At 37.6% G+C, this 21,015-nt stretch overlaps 3 protein-coding genes across 5 annotated transcripts; 1 reads left to right on the top strand and 2 right to left on the bottom strand.

The window, feature by feature from the left end:
• Positions 1–355: 355 nt before the first annotated feature.
• On the bottom strand, positions 356–6,813 carry LOC149690399 (sulfhydryl oxidase 1-like). Its single transcript, XM_089869922.1, has 11 exons — positions 6,471–6,813; positions 6,283–6,383; positions 4,581–4,729; positions 4,409–4,505; positions 3,385–3,542; positions 2,913–3,062; positions 2,702–2,843; positions 2,451–2,567; positions 2,105–2,246; positions 1,473–1,693; positions 356–1,387 (listed from the first exon to the last, which is right to left on the bottom strand). Exons 1-11 carry the CDS (start codon positions 6,751–6,753, stop codon positions 1,025–1,027), a joined length of 1,923 nt encoding a protein of 640 aa, XP_089726048.1. The 5' UTR covers positions 6,754–6,813; the 3' UTR covers positions 356–1,024.
• A 1,596-nt stretch (positions 6,814–8,409) lies between these two features.
• On the top strand, positions 8,410–9,763 carry LOC149690398 (protein CutA homolog). 2 transcript variants are annotated; one of them, XM_089869937.1, is made up of 7 exons: positions 8,410–8,544; positions 8,659–8,819; positions 8,907–8,966; positions 9,047–9,092; positions 9,380–9,429; positions 9,547–9,589; positions 9,677–9,763. In XM_089869937.1, exons 2-7 carry the CDS (start codon positions 8,677–8,679, stop codon positions 9,740–9,742), a joined length of 408 nt encoding a protein of 135 aa, XP_089726063.1. In that variant the 5' UTR covers positions 8,410–8,544; positions 8,659–8,676; the 3' UTR covers positions 9,743–9,763. The 2 variants fall into 2 exon arrangements, with proteins under 2 accessions (XP_089726063.1, XP_089726062.1); XM_089869936.1 differs by having other exon boundaries at positions 8,418–8,576.
• On the bottom strand, positions 9,452–12,054 carry cm (AP-3 complex subunit carmine). Of its 2 annotated transcripts, none has more exons than XM_089869925.1 (11): positions 11,880–12,054; positions 11,561–11,745; positions 11,379–11,491; positions 11,035–11,316; positions 10,826–10,939; positions 10,679–10,752; positions 10,500–10,605; positions 10,269–10,427; positions 10,156–10,206; positions 10,002–10,079; positions 9,452–9,869 (listed from the first exon to the last, which is right to left on the bottom strand). In XM_089869925.1, exons 1-11 carry the CDS (start codon positions 11,912–11,914, stop codon positions 9,804–9,806), a joined length of 1,263 nt encoding a protein of 420 aa, XP_089726051.1. In that variant the 5' UTR covers positions 11,915–12,054; the 3' UTR covers positions 9,452–9,803. The 2 variants fall into 2 exon arrangements, with proteins under 2 accessions (XP_089726051.1, XP_089726052.1); XM_089869926.1 differs by having other exon boundaries at positions 10,011–10,079.
• Between the last annotated feature and the right edge of the window lie 8,961 nt (positions 12,055–21,015).

Raw genomic sequence — 21,015 nt, 5'->3', positions numbered from 1 at the left:
TTTCCTGAAGTTTCCCCACCTTTTCCAGCCCAATTTCCTGAAGTTTCCCCACCTTTTCAGCCCAATTTCCTGAAGTTTCCCCACCTATTCCAGCCCAATTTCCTGAAGTTTCCCCACCTTTTCCAGCCCAATTTCCTGAAGTTTCCCCACCTTTTCCAGCCCAATTTCCTGAAGTTTCCCCACCTTTTCCAGCCCAATTTCCTGAAGTTTCACCACCTTTTCCAGCCCAATTTCCTCGAGTTTCACCACCATCTTCTACTCAATTTCCCTACCTTTTTTTCAGCTCAATTTGTACTATAGCACGTTGACAAAATCCACTACAAAGGTTCTTCATAGAAAAAATCAAGTTCGTTCATTCATTCATTATTATTATTATTATTTATTTATTTCCAATTAGTTTCTTAGTTTGTACACACAGGCTCAAATTCGTCAAAAAATATACTATATATTGAGTTTAATAACCTGCAAATTTGTTTGTATTATTTCTTTAAAATGGAAGTCCACAATTGAAATGCATTTGTTTTTGCTGATTTTTTTTACAGTAATTTAACATTTAAATTTACAAAGTACAAACACACAGCGAAGTATAAAGATCTTATTCCTTACATTATATCATAATTAATTTACATAATTTAAACTATAAAAAGGCCTTAAGTATTAATTAATTAAATTAATTAAATCATTAATTTACATAATTTAAACTATAAAAAGGAAAAGGGTCAGCTTAAGTATTAACTAAATAATTTCATATATTACTAATTCATTCGTTTTTGTGGGGTAAGCAATTAAATTTTAGAAGTAGATATTATTGTACCATCATTAAGTTAATTAGCCTAATTACTAATTAAGGCATAATTAGCGGAACTAATTAAGGTATAGCTTTTGTCACTTTGATTTACTGCATTTTATGGATTAGGTATGCCTTTTCGGAAATATACAAAAATAACTACGCATTTTTATATATATTAAATTATTAATCACAAGAAACAAAAATTATCATAAATTATGATCTGATTTTTAATTTTTAAACTCCGGGATATTTAACCTTCTTTCGTTTACGTCTACGAATCATAATAACGAAATAAACCAATAAAAGTAGTATAGCTGAGGATATGTAAAGTATTAAGCATAAACTAATATCGGTTTTGTTGAAAAATCGCACGTTTTGAATATAAAAGGAACTATCTTTCTTCTCAATATTTAAATTTCTCGAACCGATATCGATATCGCGATTAAGAACATAAGGGGTATCGATTTTAATATCGGAATAGAATTTTCGTAGGAATGATAACACGCCAGTCATATTCCATAAAGGCGCGGAATTTTCGTTTCTAACTGCTAATCTTTGGTAGCATTGAGCGCAAATTGATTTAGGTGGGAATTGAATCTGTAGGTGAGTTGGATTTTGGGAATAAAGAGGTTGAAGTTTGATTTTGGTTTGGATTCTTGCGGTAAAATTGAAATATAATTACCTTTGGGTGCAAAGGGTCTTCAGTTCTGTCCCCGAACAACCGTTTATTAACTTTATTATGAGCATTCCAAAGCCATATAACGGTATCATTCGGGTGTCTAAGTTGACTCTCCATATCCATGGACATTGTTTTAAAATGTTTGACACAATCACCGCAAGAAAAGAAATGCAGAACGTAGCCTTTAATTGAAGTTAAAACTTGTTGCGGGTTTACCATTTCGCCTAAAAAAGATAGTTGTACATTTTTTGAATATTATCAAGAAGCGATATCTAGTTTATTAGGGAGAAGGTATAAGATGCCTAAGTATTCGCGCGCCATAGTCCCTGCAGTCCCCCTTTCAAAATACAAGGGGGGGACGTAAAAGGAGGCGCCGGGTTATTTCGCAGCCTCTCCTCAGTCGGAAAATAAGAGTAATTTTCGTCATTCGCGTCGCCACGCTGACGTGAGTTTTCAAGAACCAATGAGATGCTGGTTGTAATTTAGAGGCGGCGGGGATTAACTCCGGACCTACTATACGTTTGGACTGGAGATAAAGCTAGAACTGTGGGGAATTTATACCTTCTCCCTAATAAACTAGATATCACTTCTTGATATTATATTTGAATCTGGGCATTCAATTCCTAATTTCCTACCAGTTAGGTACTTGTTATAAGCTTGAACAGTCATAGTATGAAAAAGAGTCCATAAACCACATGGATATCCACGATACCCCGATTTACTGCCTTTGCAATGCACCCAATTTTGCATCGGTGGTAATTCAACTTCATCTTTTTTCTAATGAAGATCATATTTCAAATTGCGATTGCATATATGCGTGGGTATACTCAGGAAAACATAAAAGCAAAAGCCAAGTACATAAGGAATGTTTTGGGCCATGCATGGTGACGTCACCAACGTACTCCCGGGATCATGGCACCAAAAAAAAAAAAAAATTCCTCGTGTAGTCGCTTCTATGTTTTACCCGAGGTGACAATATACCTGTACTGTCTTTATAAAGTTGTACATATCGTTTATTTGCAACGATACAGTATTTTTGGATACCCAATCATAGAGTTGTCTTAGAAAGGTCATAGTAGGTTCATTGCCAGGAAAAGTCTTATTATAAGTGTAATCAAAATTTTTTAATCAAGATTTTTAATGAATAAAAATAATTTGACAAAATTAAAAATTCACGATAAATACTAGGATTAAAACTACCAATGAAACAAATTATGGAAAAGACTAGTTACTTTCGTAAGTGCCGCTAAGAAGGCTTTAAAAGCCGATAGATCATCTTCAACTAATACAGCTTTCATGCCAACTTCTTGCATCAATAAGTAGTGAATTGTATTTTGTAAATCAATCAAGTTAACTTTATCATCTTTTGACGGGCTATTTAATTTATTTTAATTTTAATTTTAAATATTTATCCCTAATGGCCTGCAATAATTTATCACAAACCTTATAGAAGATACACTGCTATCAGACGATGGTGCGATTTCAGATTCAGATACAGTTGTTGCACCTTCACCAGCAATAACAGGTGATTTACCAATATATCCTAAAATCTTCCCTGTTAATTCTGCCCTAGCAGTTTCCATTGAACTTGCCCTACAAATTTAAATGGTTGCTTGAATGAATTTTATTGCTTTATGCAAATTTCCTTTGTCGCACCACTGATTTTATTTTCTAAAAATATTTAATTTGCCCCAATGATTCTTTTTTTTTCATAGCTGGCCTGATGCCACAATTCAATTTTTTTTCGGACTATTATTTCTAAACCGAGGGGCCAGTCACTTAATTGAATTGACATGCCTTAGTCTGTAGTGTACTAAAAGAATTAACGCGTAATTCGGAATCTTAGAGTGATCAGCCCCTTGGCCTAACTAACCCCACAAACGAAACAAATAAAAAAAGGAAGTAAGTCTCTTACAGAGCTATGGTTTTCACATTTCCATTTCGATTAAGTAGAAGTAGAGCTGGAACTGTGGGAATTGTCGAACGTTTGTGCAATTCTTCAATTAATTTATCGGTGTTATTAGTAACTCTGATGACAGTTACATTTTTAAAGGCTGAAGTGTCTAAGATGACCTACACATATACTAATTGGTTAATTATGGTCTGTAATTAAATAGACAAAGGGAATATAAACCCCATTGTTCAAATATGTCTCTCCACTTCTACTACGCTGTGCTGTTGTGGGACGCGTAGAGCAGCTGGAGTTTATATTTTCCTTACAATATATTGCTCAACTAATTTATGTTATTACCAAGAGTGTATAGATATAAAAACCAAAAGTGCACTTCGTTCTTTGAAACTTGCTCGCACCGTGTAATATGAGAAGCCCCCCCCCCTTTAGCCCAGAATAGAGTAATGTCAGTTCTACTACGCAAACGTCATACCATAGAGTAGTGTCGGTAGAGGGGGGAGTAGACTGTGTATCCCTCCTTCTAGGCGCGCTTTTGTAAGAAGGGATACTGTACGCGCCTGGTAGGGGGGATGACACTTAGCTAAGAGATAGAAGGGTATGACGTTTGCATACGTAGAACTGACATCTAGCTCTAGCTCAGTGTCATCCCCCCTACCAGGCGCGTACAGTATCCCCTCTTACAAAAGCGCGCCTAGAGGGAGGAATAAACAGTCTACTCCCCTCTCTACCGACACTACTCTATAGTGTCGACCCCCCTCTGCGGATGATTACCTTCCCGACCGTGGTACAGGGAACAAGCCGTGAATAGGCTCATAAAATAGCAGATGCTAGCTCTAGTACTGAAAATTAACGTTTGGATCGCCAGCATCATGTACTACTTTCTACAAACCTATGACGTAGGCGGTTGAGCGAAGGGTAGTTCGATTCTCATTTTACATGTCAGGGAATAGTTAATGAAGTGTACTTTATGTTTTTATATCCATACACTTTTGTTGTAACCCCCATAACTTTTAATTATAACATCTACCTCTTTTCCAATATATGAAGTACTGGTTTCCAACACTAGAAAAACCTCCGTGATAGGTTTTGGAAGATTTGCCCATAGTTCATTAATAGAATTTTCACTATTATTAATTAAAATTAATTATTTTTAAGGGCACGAGGTAGTAATTTAATTTAATTTAAATTAACAAATGTACCCTCTTTCTAAAAGATATGGGAAGGCAGGAGGAGCAGTTTTCCAATTATGTTCGAGAAAATCTATCAAGTGGTGTCTAACCACACTGATATCGTCATCATGCGATGTTACTTCTCCTATATCATCTTTGGTCAAATTTGTCCATAGAAACTAAATATGTGGTTTAAGAGTTCTTTCAGATATACAGGGTAATATTCCAAAAAAGGGTCGTAGGACCGATGTACAGTGTAATTCCGAATTTAAACCTTCAGTGGCATTTTGTCTTATCAGGTTTCGTACGAAATTTTTATATTGAAAATCCCTGACTTTTCCAGGTTATCCCTGACCAAATTTTGGCAATATCCCTGACCATTTTAAGGTGTTTACCAGAGTCCACTTCCCCACACCGGCACCATATTTTTCATTGCTCGAAGCATGGTTTGATATACTAAACGAAATCCCTGACATATCCCTGACTCTTTAGGAAAAACGTTTAAATCCCTGACTTTTTCCCCTAATTTTCATATTCCTGACTTATCCAGGTTTTCCAGGTTCCGTACGAACCCTGCTTATGGAGGGGTCACTCTAAACAAGTTATGCTTGGAGTATTTTAAGAACGCCTCCTTAATTAAATTAAAAGTCGCTAATTTCTTTCAGTTTCTTAAGGGGTCATTCGTAAAACACTCTAATCATTAATTGCAAACGATTTACGACTCAAAATTCCTTATAGAACCCTGTATAGTAATTGCTTTTTAAAGGGTGCTTATATTAAAAACTGAGTAATTAGCAATTTATTTTACCTGATAAAGCTAAGTTCTTAAGAAGTCGTTTTTAAATTTAATAAAGTAGCAATAACTATACATGAATACTGTATTTCTGTTTTTCTTAGCTTTTTTAAGGACTTTACTTAAAGATATGAAATTTTCATTAAGGGTATAGGTCAAAGCAAGAAGTGATATCTAGTTTATTAGGGAGAAGGTATAAATTCGCCATATTTCCAGCTCTTTATCTCCAGTCCAAACGTATAGTAGGTCCAGAGTTAATCCCCGCCGCCTCTAAATTACAACCAGCATCTCATTGGTTCTTGAAAACTCACGTCAGCAGCGCCACGCGAATGACGAAAATTACAATCATATTTTCCGACTGAGGAGAGGCAGCGAAATAGCCCCGCCTCCTTTTACGTCCCCCTTTGTATTTTGAAAGGGGGACTGCAGGACTATGGCGCGCTAATACTTAGTCATCTTATACCTTCTCCCTAATAAACTAGATATCACTTCTTGGTCAAAGGGCATTGGTAAAAATGGTTCAGTAATTTTAAGTGGTTTTGTTTAGAATTTTTTTTAAAAGAAATACTATAACAGCTGAGAATCATAATTAATTTCACGTATTTAAATTTAAAACCTACAAAATTTAACTAACATTTAAATTAAGTTCATTAATATATAGCTAACAGATAAGGAGTAACGAGCTTTTATTTATCTATGTATATTGTTTTAATTAAATATATGACATTAACTAAAAACCAATAAATTATTGAAAGATATAAGACAATTAAGGTTCTAATTAAATGCTTTTCAAAACCTTACCTAATTTCCCTCAATTTCAAAAATAAACTGGTTTAAAAAGGTCAGGGCTTTCCCCCCAAATATGTATTAAAACAGTAGTTACGCGTAATTAATTACATAAAATAAAACCTAATTAATTAATAAATTTAATGTTCCTACCTTAACTGTTGGGAAAAGTGGAATTCTATAATGAGTGCATCTTGGAAAATTTTCTTCAATTGCACAATCAATTGCAGCTACCACCACAACATCATGCCAACCTGTAAACACAATAGGCATTTAAAATTAAATTCAAATAGTCATTAAGGCTGGCTACACCCACACGAGTTTAATATTAAATTACTTACTTTGTAAATCTCTAGCGATGGCTTTCCAAACAGGTGCATATCTGATGCAATGACCGCACCAACTATTATAAAATTCTATGACAAAAGCGGTATTTTTCCCTAAAACCGCTGGATAAAATGATGTTACGTTTAATTGCAAAATGGGATCACTGTCCGAATATAAAGGGTCAGCCGCGACGGTGTTTAAATTAATAAATATTAACAAAATTGCGAAAAATATGGTAAATTTATTTATCACACTAAGAATTTTGACAGCCTTTAAACGGCCGCTGGCCACCTCCATCACCGACTGGCATTCAAAACACGTCTGCTTACTCAGGAAGTGATTTTTAATATTTAAATCAGATAGAAGTCGTGACGTAAAAGAAAATCCAAGATAACTTTCCTCTCCAAACTCTAAAAGACTGAACTGAACTACATTTCATATTCAGAATTTTTATAGTACTTGAGGCTATCTATGATTTCCACTCTCGTCTCTACTGTATCACAGCTCCTTGTTTTAAACCTAAACCAACCAAGTTAAAGGAACATTGAACCAATCAGCGTTCAAGCTGGGATTTTTGAGCTGAAAAGTTCGTTGGATTTTTTCGTGGGGAAGCAGCGGAATTAATTAAGGTGAATTTTAATTCGGGTTTTTTTGTCGGATTAAGTTAAATAAACATAAAAAGCAACAGAAAGAAGAAGGAAAACTGTTTTGTAAGTAGTTAAACGCACGTTTTTTTTAATTAGGCCTATTCGGGTTCAATTGAAACAAGGTCGAAAAGTTGGACTTCGACCCCAGATTCTTTGTTGCTGATAAGCCTTGGTTTCATTTCACGTCAAATATGAAAACTGCTTAAAATAGCCGGCATCGTGGTCATAGATATTAGAACGTGTATTAAGATCCTAAACCGCCTCGTAACTTTTGGAACTTATTATGTGGAATCCATTTGCCTTCTTATTTCAACTCCAAAGTTACCTTTTGATAAACGTTTTATGCGTTTTCAAGTCAATTATTGGAAAATTTAAGTTCAAGAATGTTTCATAAGTCAACTATTGGTGACCGTTTTGACATCGTTAGTATAATTAAACAGCTTGGCAGTGCTGGGCTTCGTAAACTTCGCAAGGACACTATATTTGGGGCAAGATGGCAACCTGGCCCCTAACGTATTAATTTTGTGTTAGATTACTTTAGGTAAGGTTTGGCTAGGTTCAATAAGGGTCAGGTGTCCATCTTCTAGCCTTGTAGTTTGAACTAAGAAGAGACTCAAGGCTGGGTTTTCAGTATAGGAAATCACTGCAAAACCCAACCCAAGTGTCCAAGACTCCAAGTACACTTCATAAAATACCGAAAGCTTAGGCCTATGATTCCACAAATTAGTTAAATCGCGTAAGAAAGTAGTGTTTGGATTCTTTGGAAAGTGCGAACTGACATAAATGCTGCCACCTTCGGTAATAGAGTAATGGCAGTACTACGTATGCAAACGTCACACCCTTCTATCTCGTAGCTCAGTGTCATCTCCCCCCCCCCCCTCCATTCTAGCGCCACTTGTCTCGAGATAGTTTTCAGACTAGGAGGATTGATACTGATTAGAACAGGAGGCGAGGCTACTTGGCACTGCACTTTGTGCGCCACGTAGCCTGGCCCTCATGGTGTAAATGGTATCCATCCTCCTAGTCCGAAAACCATCTATAATAGACAAATTCGGAAATTACAAACAGAGAAAAACACACAGGGGCAAAACGGCCATTGGGGTATTTCCGTCTCACCAAAAAGCTCCGACTGAGGCAGTGCGAGTTGGTTTGGTGAACTCGGGCTCCGTCTGGCGTTGCTTCTTGGCGCGAGGGAGAATACCCCAATGGAGGTCTCGCCCCTGTGTGTTTTTCTCTGTTTGTAAATCCCGTAAGAAAGCAAGCAGTGTTTGGATTCTTCGGAAAACGCGCATAAAGGTGAGTGCTGCCATCTTCGGTAATAAATGGTGTAGTCTGCTGGAAGGTGAAACCCTTGAGGACTTCAGTGCGCTAGTTTTAAACTAAGTTATTGCCTTTGAAACCAACAACATTCATCGTAGTTAAGATTTTAGAACATTTATGCGTAAGGCAATCTTATTTTTATCTGCAATTGTGGTAAAGAACTTCCAAAATAATAATAATAAAAAAACTCCTTTAGAATAAATCCTAGTCCGTTTCCTTTTAATTATAAATCCAGTTAGGAGCTTCATTGTTTATGTTACGACCAAAGTTCTCTCTTTTAATTAACGGAAGTATCAAAGCCTTAAGAAAAATGAGCTCAGTTCAAAGTGTAGAAGGAACGTTTTCTGTAGCTTACGTTACGACTCCAAATGAAGATGTAGCCAAAACTTTAGCAGAGTATGCAATTTAATCAATATTTCAATTATTTATTCTTGTAAAAATTAATAGCTAAATGGGGATTTATTTATAAATGTTTATTCATAGAGGTCTCGTGAAAACTAAGCTGGCCGCTTGTGTAAATATTGTTCCTACAATTACTTCAGTGTTAGTTACGTTTCAACAACTCTTTTAACGTTAAACTCGAAAGTGTCATTAGATACTTACGAGTTTTGATTATGTTTTAGTTACGAGTGGAAAGGGGAGATTCAAAAGGACGGGGAATCACTCATGGTGAAAAATTTTGGTTTTTAAACCTATAATTATGTAACATGATTGTCAGAAATTACAAATCATAATACAGTTCAGGCATACATACTTGCTAAGGTGTACCCCTGATACTTTTAATGAATGAATCAATCAAATAACACTCACATGCAACTCTGAGGATCCTATAACTCGCGTACCTCTAATTTACTAAACATGCGGTAAAAACACACCTCTACCACATAAAAACAAACAGGCATACCATCCCTAACAAAAATGAACATCGAACGCTAAATCCACAAATCTTTTCAAAGATTATTAAAACTAGAACCTCAAGAATGGAAGAATTAACAAATTACGTCAGGTAAAGACAATAAATTCACATATTAAAAATAGAAATTTTATTTTACTTTTAATCAAATGAACAAAAACAAAAACAAAAGAGTACCATATTGAAAAGTATTTTTTTTCTTTTGCTTAGACAAAATCATCCTTACGAAGTATGCGAAGTAATTTCGACTGCAGTATGTCCTTTTACTCATTTTATTTGAAGTTATATAAATAATAAAACTAGGCATAAAAATTTCTTAATTTTTATGATAAACTTGTAGATTCAACATGGTAACCCTGCATACATGAAATGGCTCGGAGAAATTGTCCCCGAAAAAATTGAATAAATTTGGTCTATTTTTTTTCCTCTTGTCGTTTCAATTATTTTACCATTCACCCCCTTTCCCACTACGTTCTGATTTGAAATCTTCCAGCTTTTGTCATGTATTTGACTCCCTTGAATGGCTTGTATTTCTGTAATTTTTGGAAATAAAAAGAATTGTAAAAAAATGGGTAGCGGTAAATAACTTTTGTGTGCGCATTTGAAGAAAAACCAAGCAATACTAGTCACCAAACTACACTTTAATGCGTAAAAGGTGCACTCACGTGACTCACCTCACCATACATGTCAAGGCGGTTCACTTTTAAACCTGAAAGTGCCAATTGATTGATGGAAAATTTCAACTGCGAAAAATACAAGATTTATTTCAAGAAAACAACAATATCTAAATATCCTAAATGATACATTAAAACATCTTACTGATATTGTTGGATTGGACTCAACTGGAGGTGCACCCGTTTGGAGGTTAATCTAAAAGAGAAGAACCATACCAATCCTGTCAACCATTTTGCAAAGTCACACGCAAAACTTACAGTTCCTCTGATGTTGGGTAACCGTCCTGTTTCGATCCTGCCTATTTCCCATACCATAATCTTACTGACTGGATCAAAAGTGTACTTCCCTTGACTTGGTGTTAATGTCACATTCAAGACCGACTTAGGCATTGGAATCTCAAGCACCACATTTTCAATCTCAATTAGAAATTCATAAGATTGCGTTATATGATAGTCTGAATTCATTCTTTCGAACAATGTTTTGTATACCGGTTTCCCCATGGTTTGTTTGGGACCCACTGTAATGTCCATACGACCTCCACCAATTTCTTTAAATGACATTTGGTCGCGAATATAAAGAGGAATGGCGACAACACTGAAATATTGAAGATGCATGTTAGAAATCTACAGGAATTACTCGAAAAAATTTGGCAAACACACAGACACACCTCTGTGATCCAATGTGATAAGACATTAATCTAAAGTTTCCATCAGGTGGAACAAATGATAGAATTCGTTCTGACTAAAGTATTGTTAATGAAATTAGAAATAAACCATGATTCTGTAACGAATTTTTAATTTTTTCAATTAATTACCTCCCATCTTCGGTACCTTACACATGGATGGAAACTAACATCATCAAATAAACGTGGATTTATGAAAGATAGACTAAGATCTGGCATTCCACTTAACTTGATACAACAGTCAATCTGGAAAACATTAAAAACAATTAATTGACAAATTAAATTAATGAATCATTTGAAGCTTTGACAATGTCTACACATTGATGTTAAAAGTGACTTACATATCCCTGGATTTCTGCAACTACAACAGAACCACTCTTATCAATAATGGCATCCACTTCTTCGATAACGTCAAAGTACGCTTCATTGTTTGCGTATTTAACACCAGTCCTTCTCCAAGGAATATTCGATAATTGGCCAGTTGGCAAAGTTAAACTTAAATTGGTTCTACCAGTCACTGTATTCGCAATTGTCCTTAAAATATTTGGTGGTTTTATTAACTCCTTCAAGATATTTGATTCCATGGCCAATGGGAAACCATTATCGAGCATTTCATCTAAAAGCTTTGTTGAAATAAAGAATTGTAAGAGATAAAGATTAAGACTTCAAAATCAATCAAGCTTACTTCGTAAACCACAACGTAATGTTCCTTAATTAACGTCTCTGAACATTCTCCAAAATAATCATCAAATGTGTCAACAACACGGTGAAGAAATTCAACAACAAATAACGGTGAAACTACAACAACATATTTAAAATTTAATTTTTCAAGAACATGAAAACCACCCGCGGTTAAGGTTCACCCACCTTCTGATGTAGTTACTGCCACAAAATGTAATTGACAACGATAAATACTAATTAAGTAATGATGTGGTGTTGATATAATTGGTGAAATGTCATCAGGTGTTGAAGCTTTTCTTTGCGCGTCGAAAAAATAGTCGCATACTGATCTGTGGATTACACTCTTCCAGTGTTTTTCCATGAAAACATCACTAAATTTAAAGAAATAAAATTGTAATTTTGTTTTTGGACTTTAAATTTAATAAGAAATCAAAAATTACGCCCCTATAAGGGCAAAATTTAGGCATATGGGGACCAATTATATATAGATTATTTTTATAATTACCCAGATGAGTTTATTATAAATAAACTGTGAATCATTTTGACCAGCGAGTTAAAATTAAATTAATTTTCCATTCATTAAGCCGGATTTTACTTAAATTAAAGGGTGTTTATCCTAGGTTCACACAGCTCACGGGATTACCACGTCCTACGTGGCTTCCAAAGCGTATTCTTAAGGCCTGTCCACTATATTTTTGATGTTGTATATAAAATTTACGCCCCTAGAGGGCTGTAGTTTCGGTCGTAGTTTGTACGTCCTTTGATTTAAATAGATTTCCCGCTAGGGCCCTTTTATTGAAACCAATTCTGCCAATTGGGTAGGTCTCCATCGATAATGTAGGCTGTAGTTTTATCTACTATATCTCTGACTAGAACTCACTAGATGGGGACAAATTCAGAAATTTTCAATGTGTTACATTAGAGGGGAATAATACTAGAAGGATGACACTCTGTATCCTCCTAATACTTTTGCTATGTAACATGATTATTCCCAGGCTCATCATCATGCACCTTTTTGTTTGCTCTCCTGCTGTTAACATAGGGTTAAGACAAGCAGGGGTCGAATAATAGAGCAAAATGCTCACAAACATACCCCCCTCCATAGGAATAGCATTACACTAAATTAGAGATGCTCGGGCGTCCTTTGAGTATGTTATAGTCCAATTTCCCCCCATCCAACAACACTAAACACTTGGGGTTACGACAAGCAGGGGCCGAGTAATTAAGCAAAATGTTTAACTTGGGGTAGCGTCTCACTCATAGTTAGAATGTAACTTATGATTTTTCGCACTAAACTTTGTAGGCCTATACTCTGGTTCTACTAGAGATACGGGGATGTCCTTTGATTATGTTATAGCCCTATTTGCCTCCCATCCAACCATACTAAAAACGTGGGCATCGAGAAAATAGGAGCCGAGTAATTAAGCCAAATGCTCCACTTGGGGTAGTGTCTCACTTATAGTTTTTCGCACTATATTTTGTAGGCCTGTAACTCTGGTTCCACTAGAGATACGGGGATGTGCTTTGATTATGTTATAGCCCTATTTCCCCCCATCCAACCATACTAAAAACGTGGGCATCGAGTAAACAGGAGCCGAGTAATTGTGGAAAATGTTCATGACCATACCCTCCATAGGAATAGCTTTAGACTAAACTTGTAGGCTTGTAACTCTGGTTCTACCAGAGATACGAGGGTGTAAATAATGTCACCTTGACACAAATATTCGGATAATTATAAAGGTCTTTACATATCCCTAGTAAAAAAAAAAGACTTCTCGGGTTCGAACCTGTGGCCTTCCGGGAGTAAGGAGGATGCGATAACCACTACACTACAGATATGTGATTGTTCGTGATCGAAAAAAAGGGCCAGGTAATTAAGCAAAATGTGAACAAACAGACCCCTTCATAGGAAATGCATTAGACTATACTTTGCAGGCTCGTAACTCTGTTTCTACTAGAGATACGGAGATGTCCTTTGAGTATGTTATAGTCCAATTTGTCCCACATCTAACCATACTAAAAACTTTGGGCTACGACAAACAGGGGCCAAGTACTTAAGCAAAACGTAAACAAACAAACCCCTCCATAGGAAATGCATTAGACTATAATTTGCAGGCTCGCAACTCTGGTTTTACTAGAGGTATGGCGATGTGCATTGAGTATGTTATAGTCCCATTTGTCCCCCATCTAACCATACTAAAAACTTTGGCCACGAAAAACAGGGGCCGGGTAAATAAGCAAAACGTAAACAAACAACCCCTCCATAGGAATAGCATTAGACCCAACTTTGGAGGCTCGTAACTCTGGTTCTAGTAGAGATACGGGGATGTCCTTTGAGTATGTTATCGTCCAATTTGTCCCCCATCTTACTATACCAAAGGTGTGGGGTTGCGTCAAACAGGGGCCGAGAAATTTAGCGAAATATTCAAAAACTTGCCATAGAAATAGCGTCACACCCAAATTTAGAGGCTCGTAACTCTGGTTCTACTAGACATAGGGGGATGTCCTTTGAGTATTTTATGGTCCAATTTGTCCCCCATTCTACTATACCAAAGGTTAGGGGTTGCGTCAAACAGGGGCCGAGTAATTAAGGGAAATGTTCAAAAACATGCCATAAAAATAGCGTCACACCCAACTTTAGAGGCTCGTAACTCTGGTTCTACTACACATAGGGGGATGTTTTTTGGCTATGTTATAGTCCAATTTGTCCCCCATCCAACCATACTAAGAACATAGGGCTACGACAAACAGGGGCCGAGATATTAAGCAAAATGTTCGTCAACGTATGGTATCGTCTCACTTATTTTTATTATGTTACTTATGATTTTAACACTGAACTTTGTAGGCTCATAACACTCGTTCTATTAGAGACAAGGGGATCTCCTTTGGATATGTTATAGTACTCTTTTCTCCCCATACAAGGATAGTTTAAACTTGAGGCTACCTCAATATCGTCGTCAACTTATTTTTTGTCTCACTTATTGTTAGGAGTTTACTTTTGATTCTTGAAAATAAACTTTGCATGCTCGTAACTCTTTTTCTACTAGAGATACGGGGATGTCCTTTGAGTATGTTATAGCCCAATTTGTCCAACATCTAACCATACTAAAAACTTTGGGCTACGACAAACAGGGGCCGAGTACTTAAGCAAAACGTAAAGAAACAAACTCCTCCATAGGAAATGCATTAAACTAAATTTTGGAGGCAAGGAACTCTGGTTCTACCAGAGATACGGGGATGTAAATAATGTGACCTTGACACAAATGTTCGGATAATTATAAAGGTCTTTACATATCCCAAGCGAAAGAAAAAAAAGAACTTCGCGGTTTCGAACCTATGGCCTTCCGGGATTGAGGCGGATGTGATAACCACTGCACTACAGATATGTTATTATGAGTGACCGAGAATACAGGACGAGTAATTAAGGAAAAAGTAAACAAACAACTCCTTCCATAGGAATAGCATTAGACCCAACTTTGGAGGCTCGTAACTCTGGTTCTAGTAGAGATACGGGGATGTCCTTTGAGTATGTTATAGTGCAATTTGTCCCCCATCTAACCATACTAAAAACTTAGGGCTACGACAAACAAGGGCCAAGTAATTAAGCAAAACGTAAACAAACAACCTCTCCATAGGAAAAGCATTTGACCCAATTTTGGAGGCTCGTAACTCCGGTTCTAGTAGAGATACGGGGATGTCCTTTGAGCAAGTTGTAGCGCAATTTGTCCCCCATCTAACCATACTAAAAACGTATTGCTACGACAAACAGGGGCCAAGTAATTAAGAAAAACGTAAACAAACAACCCCTCCATAGGAAAAGCATCTGACCCAACTTTGGAGGCTCGTAACTCTGGTTCTAGTAGAGATACGGGGATGTCCTTTGAGTATGTTATAGTGCAATTTGTCCCCCATCTAACCATACTAAAAACTTTGGGCTACGACAAACAGGGGCCAAGTTAATAAGAAAAACGTAAACAAACAAGCCCCTCCAAAGGAAATCCATTAGACTATACTTTGCTGGCTCGTAAATCTGGTTCTACCAGAGATACGGGGATGGAAATAATGGGACCTTGAAACAAATGTTCGGATAATTATATAGGTCTTTACATATCCCAAGCAAAAAAAAAATATCTTGGTGGTTTCGAACCTGTGGCCTTCCGGGAGTGAGGCGGATGCGATAACCACTACACTACAAATATGTTATTCTCCATAGTTGAAAAAACAGTTGCCAAGTAATTAAGCAAAAAGTGAACAAACAGACCCCTCCATAGGAAATGCATTAGACTATACTTTGCAGGCTCGTAACTCTGGTTCTACTAGAGATACGGGGATGTCCTTTGAGTATGTTATAGCCCAATTTGTCCCCCATCTAACCATACTAAAAACGTATTGCTACGACAAACAGGGGCCAAGTAATTAAGAAAAACGTAAACAAACAACCCCTCCATAGGAAAAGCATTTGACCCAATTTTGGAGGCTCGTAACTCCGGTTCTAGTAGAGATACGGGGATGTCCTTTGAGCAAGTTGTAGTGCAATTTGTCCCCCATCTAACCATTCTAAAAACTTTGGGCTACGACAAACAGGGGCCAAGTAATTAAGCAAAACGTAAACAAACAACCCTTCCATAGGAAAAGCATTTGACCCAAATTTGGAGGCTCGTAACTCTGGTTTTACTAGAGATACGGGGATGTCCTTTGAGTATGTTATAGTGCAATTTGTCCCCCATCTAACCATACTAAAAACTTTGGGCTACGACAAACAGGGGCCAAGTTAATAAGAAAAACGTAAACAAACAAACCCCTCCAAAGGAAATCCATTAGACTATACTTTGCTGGCTCGTAAATCTGGTTCTACCAGAGATACGGGGATGTAAATAATGGGACCTTGAAACAAATGTTCGGATAATTATATAGGTCTTTACATATCCCAAGCAAAAAAAAAAGAACTTCGCGGTTTCGAACCCGTGGCCTTCCGGGATTGAGGCGGATGTGATAACCACTGCACTACAGATATGTTATTATGGGTGACCGAGAATACAGGCCGAGTAATTAAGGAAAAAGTAAACAAACAACTCCTTCCATAGGAATAGCATTAGACCCAACTTTGGAGGCTCGTAACTCTGGTTCTAGTAGAGATACGGGGATGTCCTTTGAGTATGTTATAGTGAAATTTTTCCCCCATCTAACCATACTAAAAACTTAGGGCTACGACAAACAGGGGCCAAGTAATTAAGCAAAACGTAAACAAACAACCCCTCCATAGGAAAAGCATTTGACCCAATTTTGGAGGCTCGTAACTCCGGTTCTAGTAGAGACACGGGGATGTCCTTTGAGCAAGTTGTAGCGCAATTTGTCCCCCATCTAACCATACTAAAAACTTTGGGCTACGACAAACAGGAGCCAAGTAATTAAGCAAAACGTAAACAAACAACCCCTCCATAGGAAAAGCATCTGACCCAACTTTGGAGGCTCGTAACTCTGGTTCTAGTAGAGATACGGGGATGTCCTTTGAGTATGTTATAGTGCAATTTGTCCCCCATCTAACCATACTAAAAACTTTGGGCTACGACAAACAGGGGCCAAGTTAATAAGAAAAACGTAAACAAACAAGCCCCTCCAAAGGAAATCCATTAGACTATACTTTGCTGGCTCGTAAATCTGGTTCTACCAGAGATACGGGGATGTAAATAATGGGACCTTGAAACAAATGTTCGGATAATTATATAGGTCTTTATATATCCCAAGCAAAAAAAAATATCTTGGTGGTTTCGAACCTGTGGCCTTCCGGGAGTGAGGCGGATGCGATAACCACTACACTACAAATATGTTATTCTCCATAGTTGAAAAAACAGTTGCCAAGTAATTAAGCAAAACGTGAACAAACAGACCCCTCCATAGGAAATGCATTAGACTATACTTTGCAGGCTCGTAACTCTGGTTCTACTAGAGATACGGGGATGTCCTTTGAGTATGTTATAGCCCAATTTGTCCCCCATCTAACCATACTAAAAACGTATTGCTACGACAAACAGGGGCCAAGTAATTAAGAAAAACGTAAACAAACAACCCCTCCATAGGAAAAGCATTTGACCCAATTTTGGAGGCTCGTAACTCCGGTTCTAGTAGAGATACGGGGATGTCCTTTGAGCAAGTTGTAGTGCAATTTGTCCCCCATCTAACCATACTAAAAACTTTGGGCTACGACAAACAGGGGCCAAGTAATTAAGCAAAACGTAAACAAACAACCCCTCCATAGGAATAGCATTAGACCCAACTTTGGAGGCTCGTAACTCTGGTTCTAGTAGAGATACGGGGATGTCCTTTGAGTATGTTATCGTCCAATTTGTCCCCCATCTTACTATACCAAAGGTGTGGGGTTGCGTCAAACAGGGGCCGAGAAATTTAGCGAAATATTCAAAAACTTGCCATGGAAATAGCGTCACACCCAAATTTAGAGGCTCGTAACTCTGGTTCTACTAGACATAGGGGGATGTCCTTTGAGTATTTTATGGTCCAATTTGTCCCCCATTCTACTATACCAAAGGTTAGGGGTTGCGTCAAACAGGGGCCGAGTAATTAAGGGAAATGTTCAAAAACATGCCATAAAAATAGCGTCACACCCAACTTTAGAGGCTCGTATCTCTGGTTCTACTACACATAGGGGGATGTTTTTTGGCTATGTTATAGTCCAATTTGTCCCCCATCCAACCATACTAAGAACATAGGGCTACGACAAACAGGGGCCGAGATATTAAGCAAAATGTTCGTCAACGTATGGTATCGTCTCACTTATTTTTATTATGTTACTTATGATTTTAACACTGAACTTTGTAGGCTCATAACACTCGTTCTATTAGAGACAAGGGGATCTCCTTTGGATATGTTATAGTACTCTTTTCTCCCCATACAAGGATAGTTTAAACTTGAGGCTACCTCAATATCGTCGTCAACTTATTTTTTGTCTCACTTATTGTTAGGAGTTTACTTTTGATTCTTGAAAATAAACTTTGCAGGCTCGTAACTCTTTTTCTACTAGAGATACGGGGATGTCCTTTGAGTATGTTATAGCCCAATTTGTCCAACATCTAACCATACTAAAAACTTTGGGCTACGACAAACAGGGGCCGAGTACTTAAGCAAAACGTAAAGAAACAAACTCCTCCATAGGAAATGCATTAAACTAAATTTTGGAGGCAAGGAACTCTGTTTCTACCAGAGATACGGGGATGTAAATAATGTGACCTTGACACAAATGTTCGGATAATTATAAAGGTCTTTACATATCCCAAGCGAAAAAAAAAAAGAACTTCGCGGTTTCGAACCTGTGGCCTTCCGGGATTGAGGCGGATGTGATAACCACTGCACTACAGATATGATATTATGGGTGACCGAGAATACAGGCCGAGTAATTAAGGAAAAAGTAAACAAACAACTCCTTCCATAGGAATAGCATTAGACCCAACTTTGGAGGCTCGTAACTCTGGTTCTAGTAGAGATACGGGGATGTCCTTTGAGTATGTTATAGTGAAATTTGTCCCCCATCTAACCATACTAAAAACTTAGGGCTACGACAAACAGGGGCCAAGTAATTAAGCAAAACGTAAACAAACAACCCCTCCATAGGAAAAGCATTTGACCCAATTTTGGAGGCTCGTAACTCCGGTTCTAGTAGAGATACGGGGATGTCCTTTGAGCAAGTTGTAGCGCAATTTGTCCCCCATCTAACCATACTAAAAACTTTGGGCTACGACAAACAGGAGCCAAGTAATTAAGCAAAACGTAAACAAACAACCCCTCCATAGGAAAAGCATCTGACCCAACTTTGGAGGCTCGTAACTCTGGTTCTAGTAGAGATACGGGGATGTCCTTTGAGTATGTTATAGTGCAATTTTTCCCCCATCTAACCATACTAAAAACTTTGGGCTACGACAAACAGGGGCCAAGTTAATAAGAAAAACGTAAACAAACAAGCCCCTCCAAAGGAAATCCATTAGACTATACTTTGCTGGCTCGTAAATCTGGTTCTACCAGAGATACGGGGATGTAAATAATGGGACCTTGAAACAAATGTTCGGATAATTATATAGGTCTTTACATATCCCAAGCAAAAAAAAAATATCTTGGTGGTTTCGAACCTGTGGCCATCCGGGAGTGAGGCGGATGCGATAACCACTACACTACAAGTATGTTATTTTCCATAGTTGAAAAAACAGGTGCCAAGTAATTAAGCAAAACGTGAACAAACAGACCCCTCCATAGGAAATGCATTAGACTATACTTTGCAGGCTCGTAACTCTGGTTCTACTAGAGATACGGGGATGTCCTTTGAGTATGTTATAGCCCAATTTGTCCCCCATCTAACCATACTAAAAACTTAGGGCTACGACAAACAGGGGCCAAGTAATTAAGCAAAACGTAAACAAACAACCCCTCCATAGGAAAAGCATTTGACCCAATTTTGGAGGCTCGTAACTCCGGTTCTGGTAGAGATACGGGGATGTCCTTTGAGCAAGTTGTAGCGCAATTTGTCCCCCATCTAACCATACTAAAAACTTTGGGCTACGACAAACAGGAGCCAAGTAATTAAGCAAAACGTAAACAAACAACCCCTCCATAGGAAAAGCATCTGACCCAACTTTGGAGGCTCGTAACTCTGGTTCTAGTAGAGATACGGGGATGTCCTTTGAGTATGTTATAGTGCATTTTGTCCCCCATCTAACCATACTAAAAACGTATTGCTACGACAAACAGGGGCCAAGTAATTAAGCAAAACGTAAACAAACAACCCCTCCATAGGAATAGCATTAGACCCAACTTTGGAGGCTCGTAACTCTTGGGTCTAGTAGAGATACGGGGATGTCCTTTGAGTATGTTATCGTCCAATTTGTCCCCCATCTTACTATACCAAAGGTGTGGGGTTGCGTCAAACAGGGGCCGAGAAATTTAGCGAAATATTCAAAAACATGCCATAGAAATAGCGTCACACCCAAATTTAGAGGCTCGTAACTCTGGTTCTACTAGACATAGGGAGATGTCCTTTGAGTATTTTATGGTACAATTTGTCCCCCATCCTACTATACCAAAGTTTAGGGGTTGCGTCAAACAGGGGCCGAGTAATTAAGGGAAATGTTCAAAAACATGCCATAAAAATAGCGTCACACCCAACTTTAGAGGCTCGTAACTCTGGTTCTACTACACATAGGGGGATGTCCTTTGGCTATGTTGTAGTCCAATTTGTCCCCCATCCAACCATACTAAGAACATAGGGCTACGACAAACAGGGGCCGAGATATTAAGCAAAATGTTCGTCAACGTATAGTATCGTCTCACTTATTGTTATTATGCTACTTATGATTTTAACACTGAACTTTGTAGGCTCATAACACTCGTTCTATTAGAGACAAGGGGATCTCCTTTGGATATGTTATAGTACTCTTTTCTCCCCATACAAGGATAGTTTAAACTTCAGGCTACCTCAATATCGTCGTCAACTTATTTTTTGTCTCACTTTTTGTTAGGAGTTTACGTTTGATTCTTGAAAATAAACTTTGCAGGCTCGTAACTCTTTTTCTACTAGAGATACGGGGATGTCCTTTGAGTATGTTATAGCCCAATTTGTCCAACATCTAACCATACTAAAA

This window comes from Phalangium opilio, unplaced genomic scaffold, assembly GCF_054372755.1.
Source record: "Phalangium opilio isolate 3A_F unplaced genomic scaffold, DU_Popi_V2 ptg000031l_1, whole genome shotgun sequence".
Classification (NCBI taxonomy): domain Eukaryota; kingdom Metazoa; phylum Arthropoda; class Arachnida; order Opiliones; family Phalangiidae; genus Phalangium; species Phalangium opilio.
The sequence above is the reverse complement of the archived record's forward strand: the minus strand, read 5'-3'. Positions and strand labels throughout refer to the sequence as shown.

Bases quoted from the DNA above. Each gene is read 5' to 3' on its own strand.
- LOC149690399 (XM_089869922.1), bottom strand. From the start codon at position 6,753: ATGGAGGTGGCCAGCGGCCGTTTAAAGGCTGTCAAAATTCTTAGTGTG. The intron at 2,247-2,450 runs GTATATTGTCAC...GATCTTCATTAG, and splicing joins ACTTTATAAAGACAGTACAG to AAAAAAGATGAAGTTGAATT. The intron at 1,388-1,472 runs GTAATTATATTT...ACTCACCTACAG, and splicing joins AAGACCCTTTGCACCCAAAG to ATTCAATTCCCACCTAAATC.
- LOC149690398 (XM_089869936.1), top strand. From the start codon at position 8,541: ATGCGTAAGGCAATCTTATTTTTATCTGCAATTGTG. The intron at 8,577-8,658 runs GTAAAGAACTTC...TTATAAATCCAG, and splicing joins TATTTTTATCTGCAATTGTG to TTAGGAGCTTCATTGTTTAT. The intron at 9,093-9,379 runs GTGAAAAATTTT...ATCTTTTCAAAG, and splicing joins AGGACGGGGAATCACTCATG to ATTATTAAAACTAGAACCTC.
- cm (XM_089869925.1), bottom strand. From the start codon at position 11,914: ATGATTCACAGTTTATTTATAATAAACTCATCTGG. The intron at 10,753-10,825 runs GTAATTAATTGA...ACAATACTTTAG, and splicing joins TAAGGTACCGAAGATGGGAG to TCAGAACGAATTCTATCATT. The intron at 9,870-10,001 runs GTGAGTGCACCT...CAAAAATTACAG, and splicing joins TGTATGGTGAGGTGAGTCAC to AAATACAAGCCATTCAAGGG.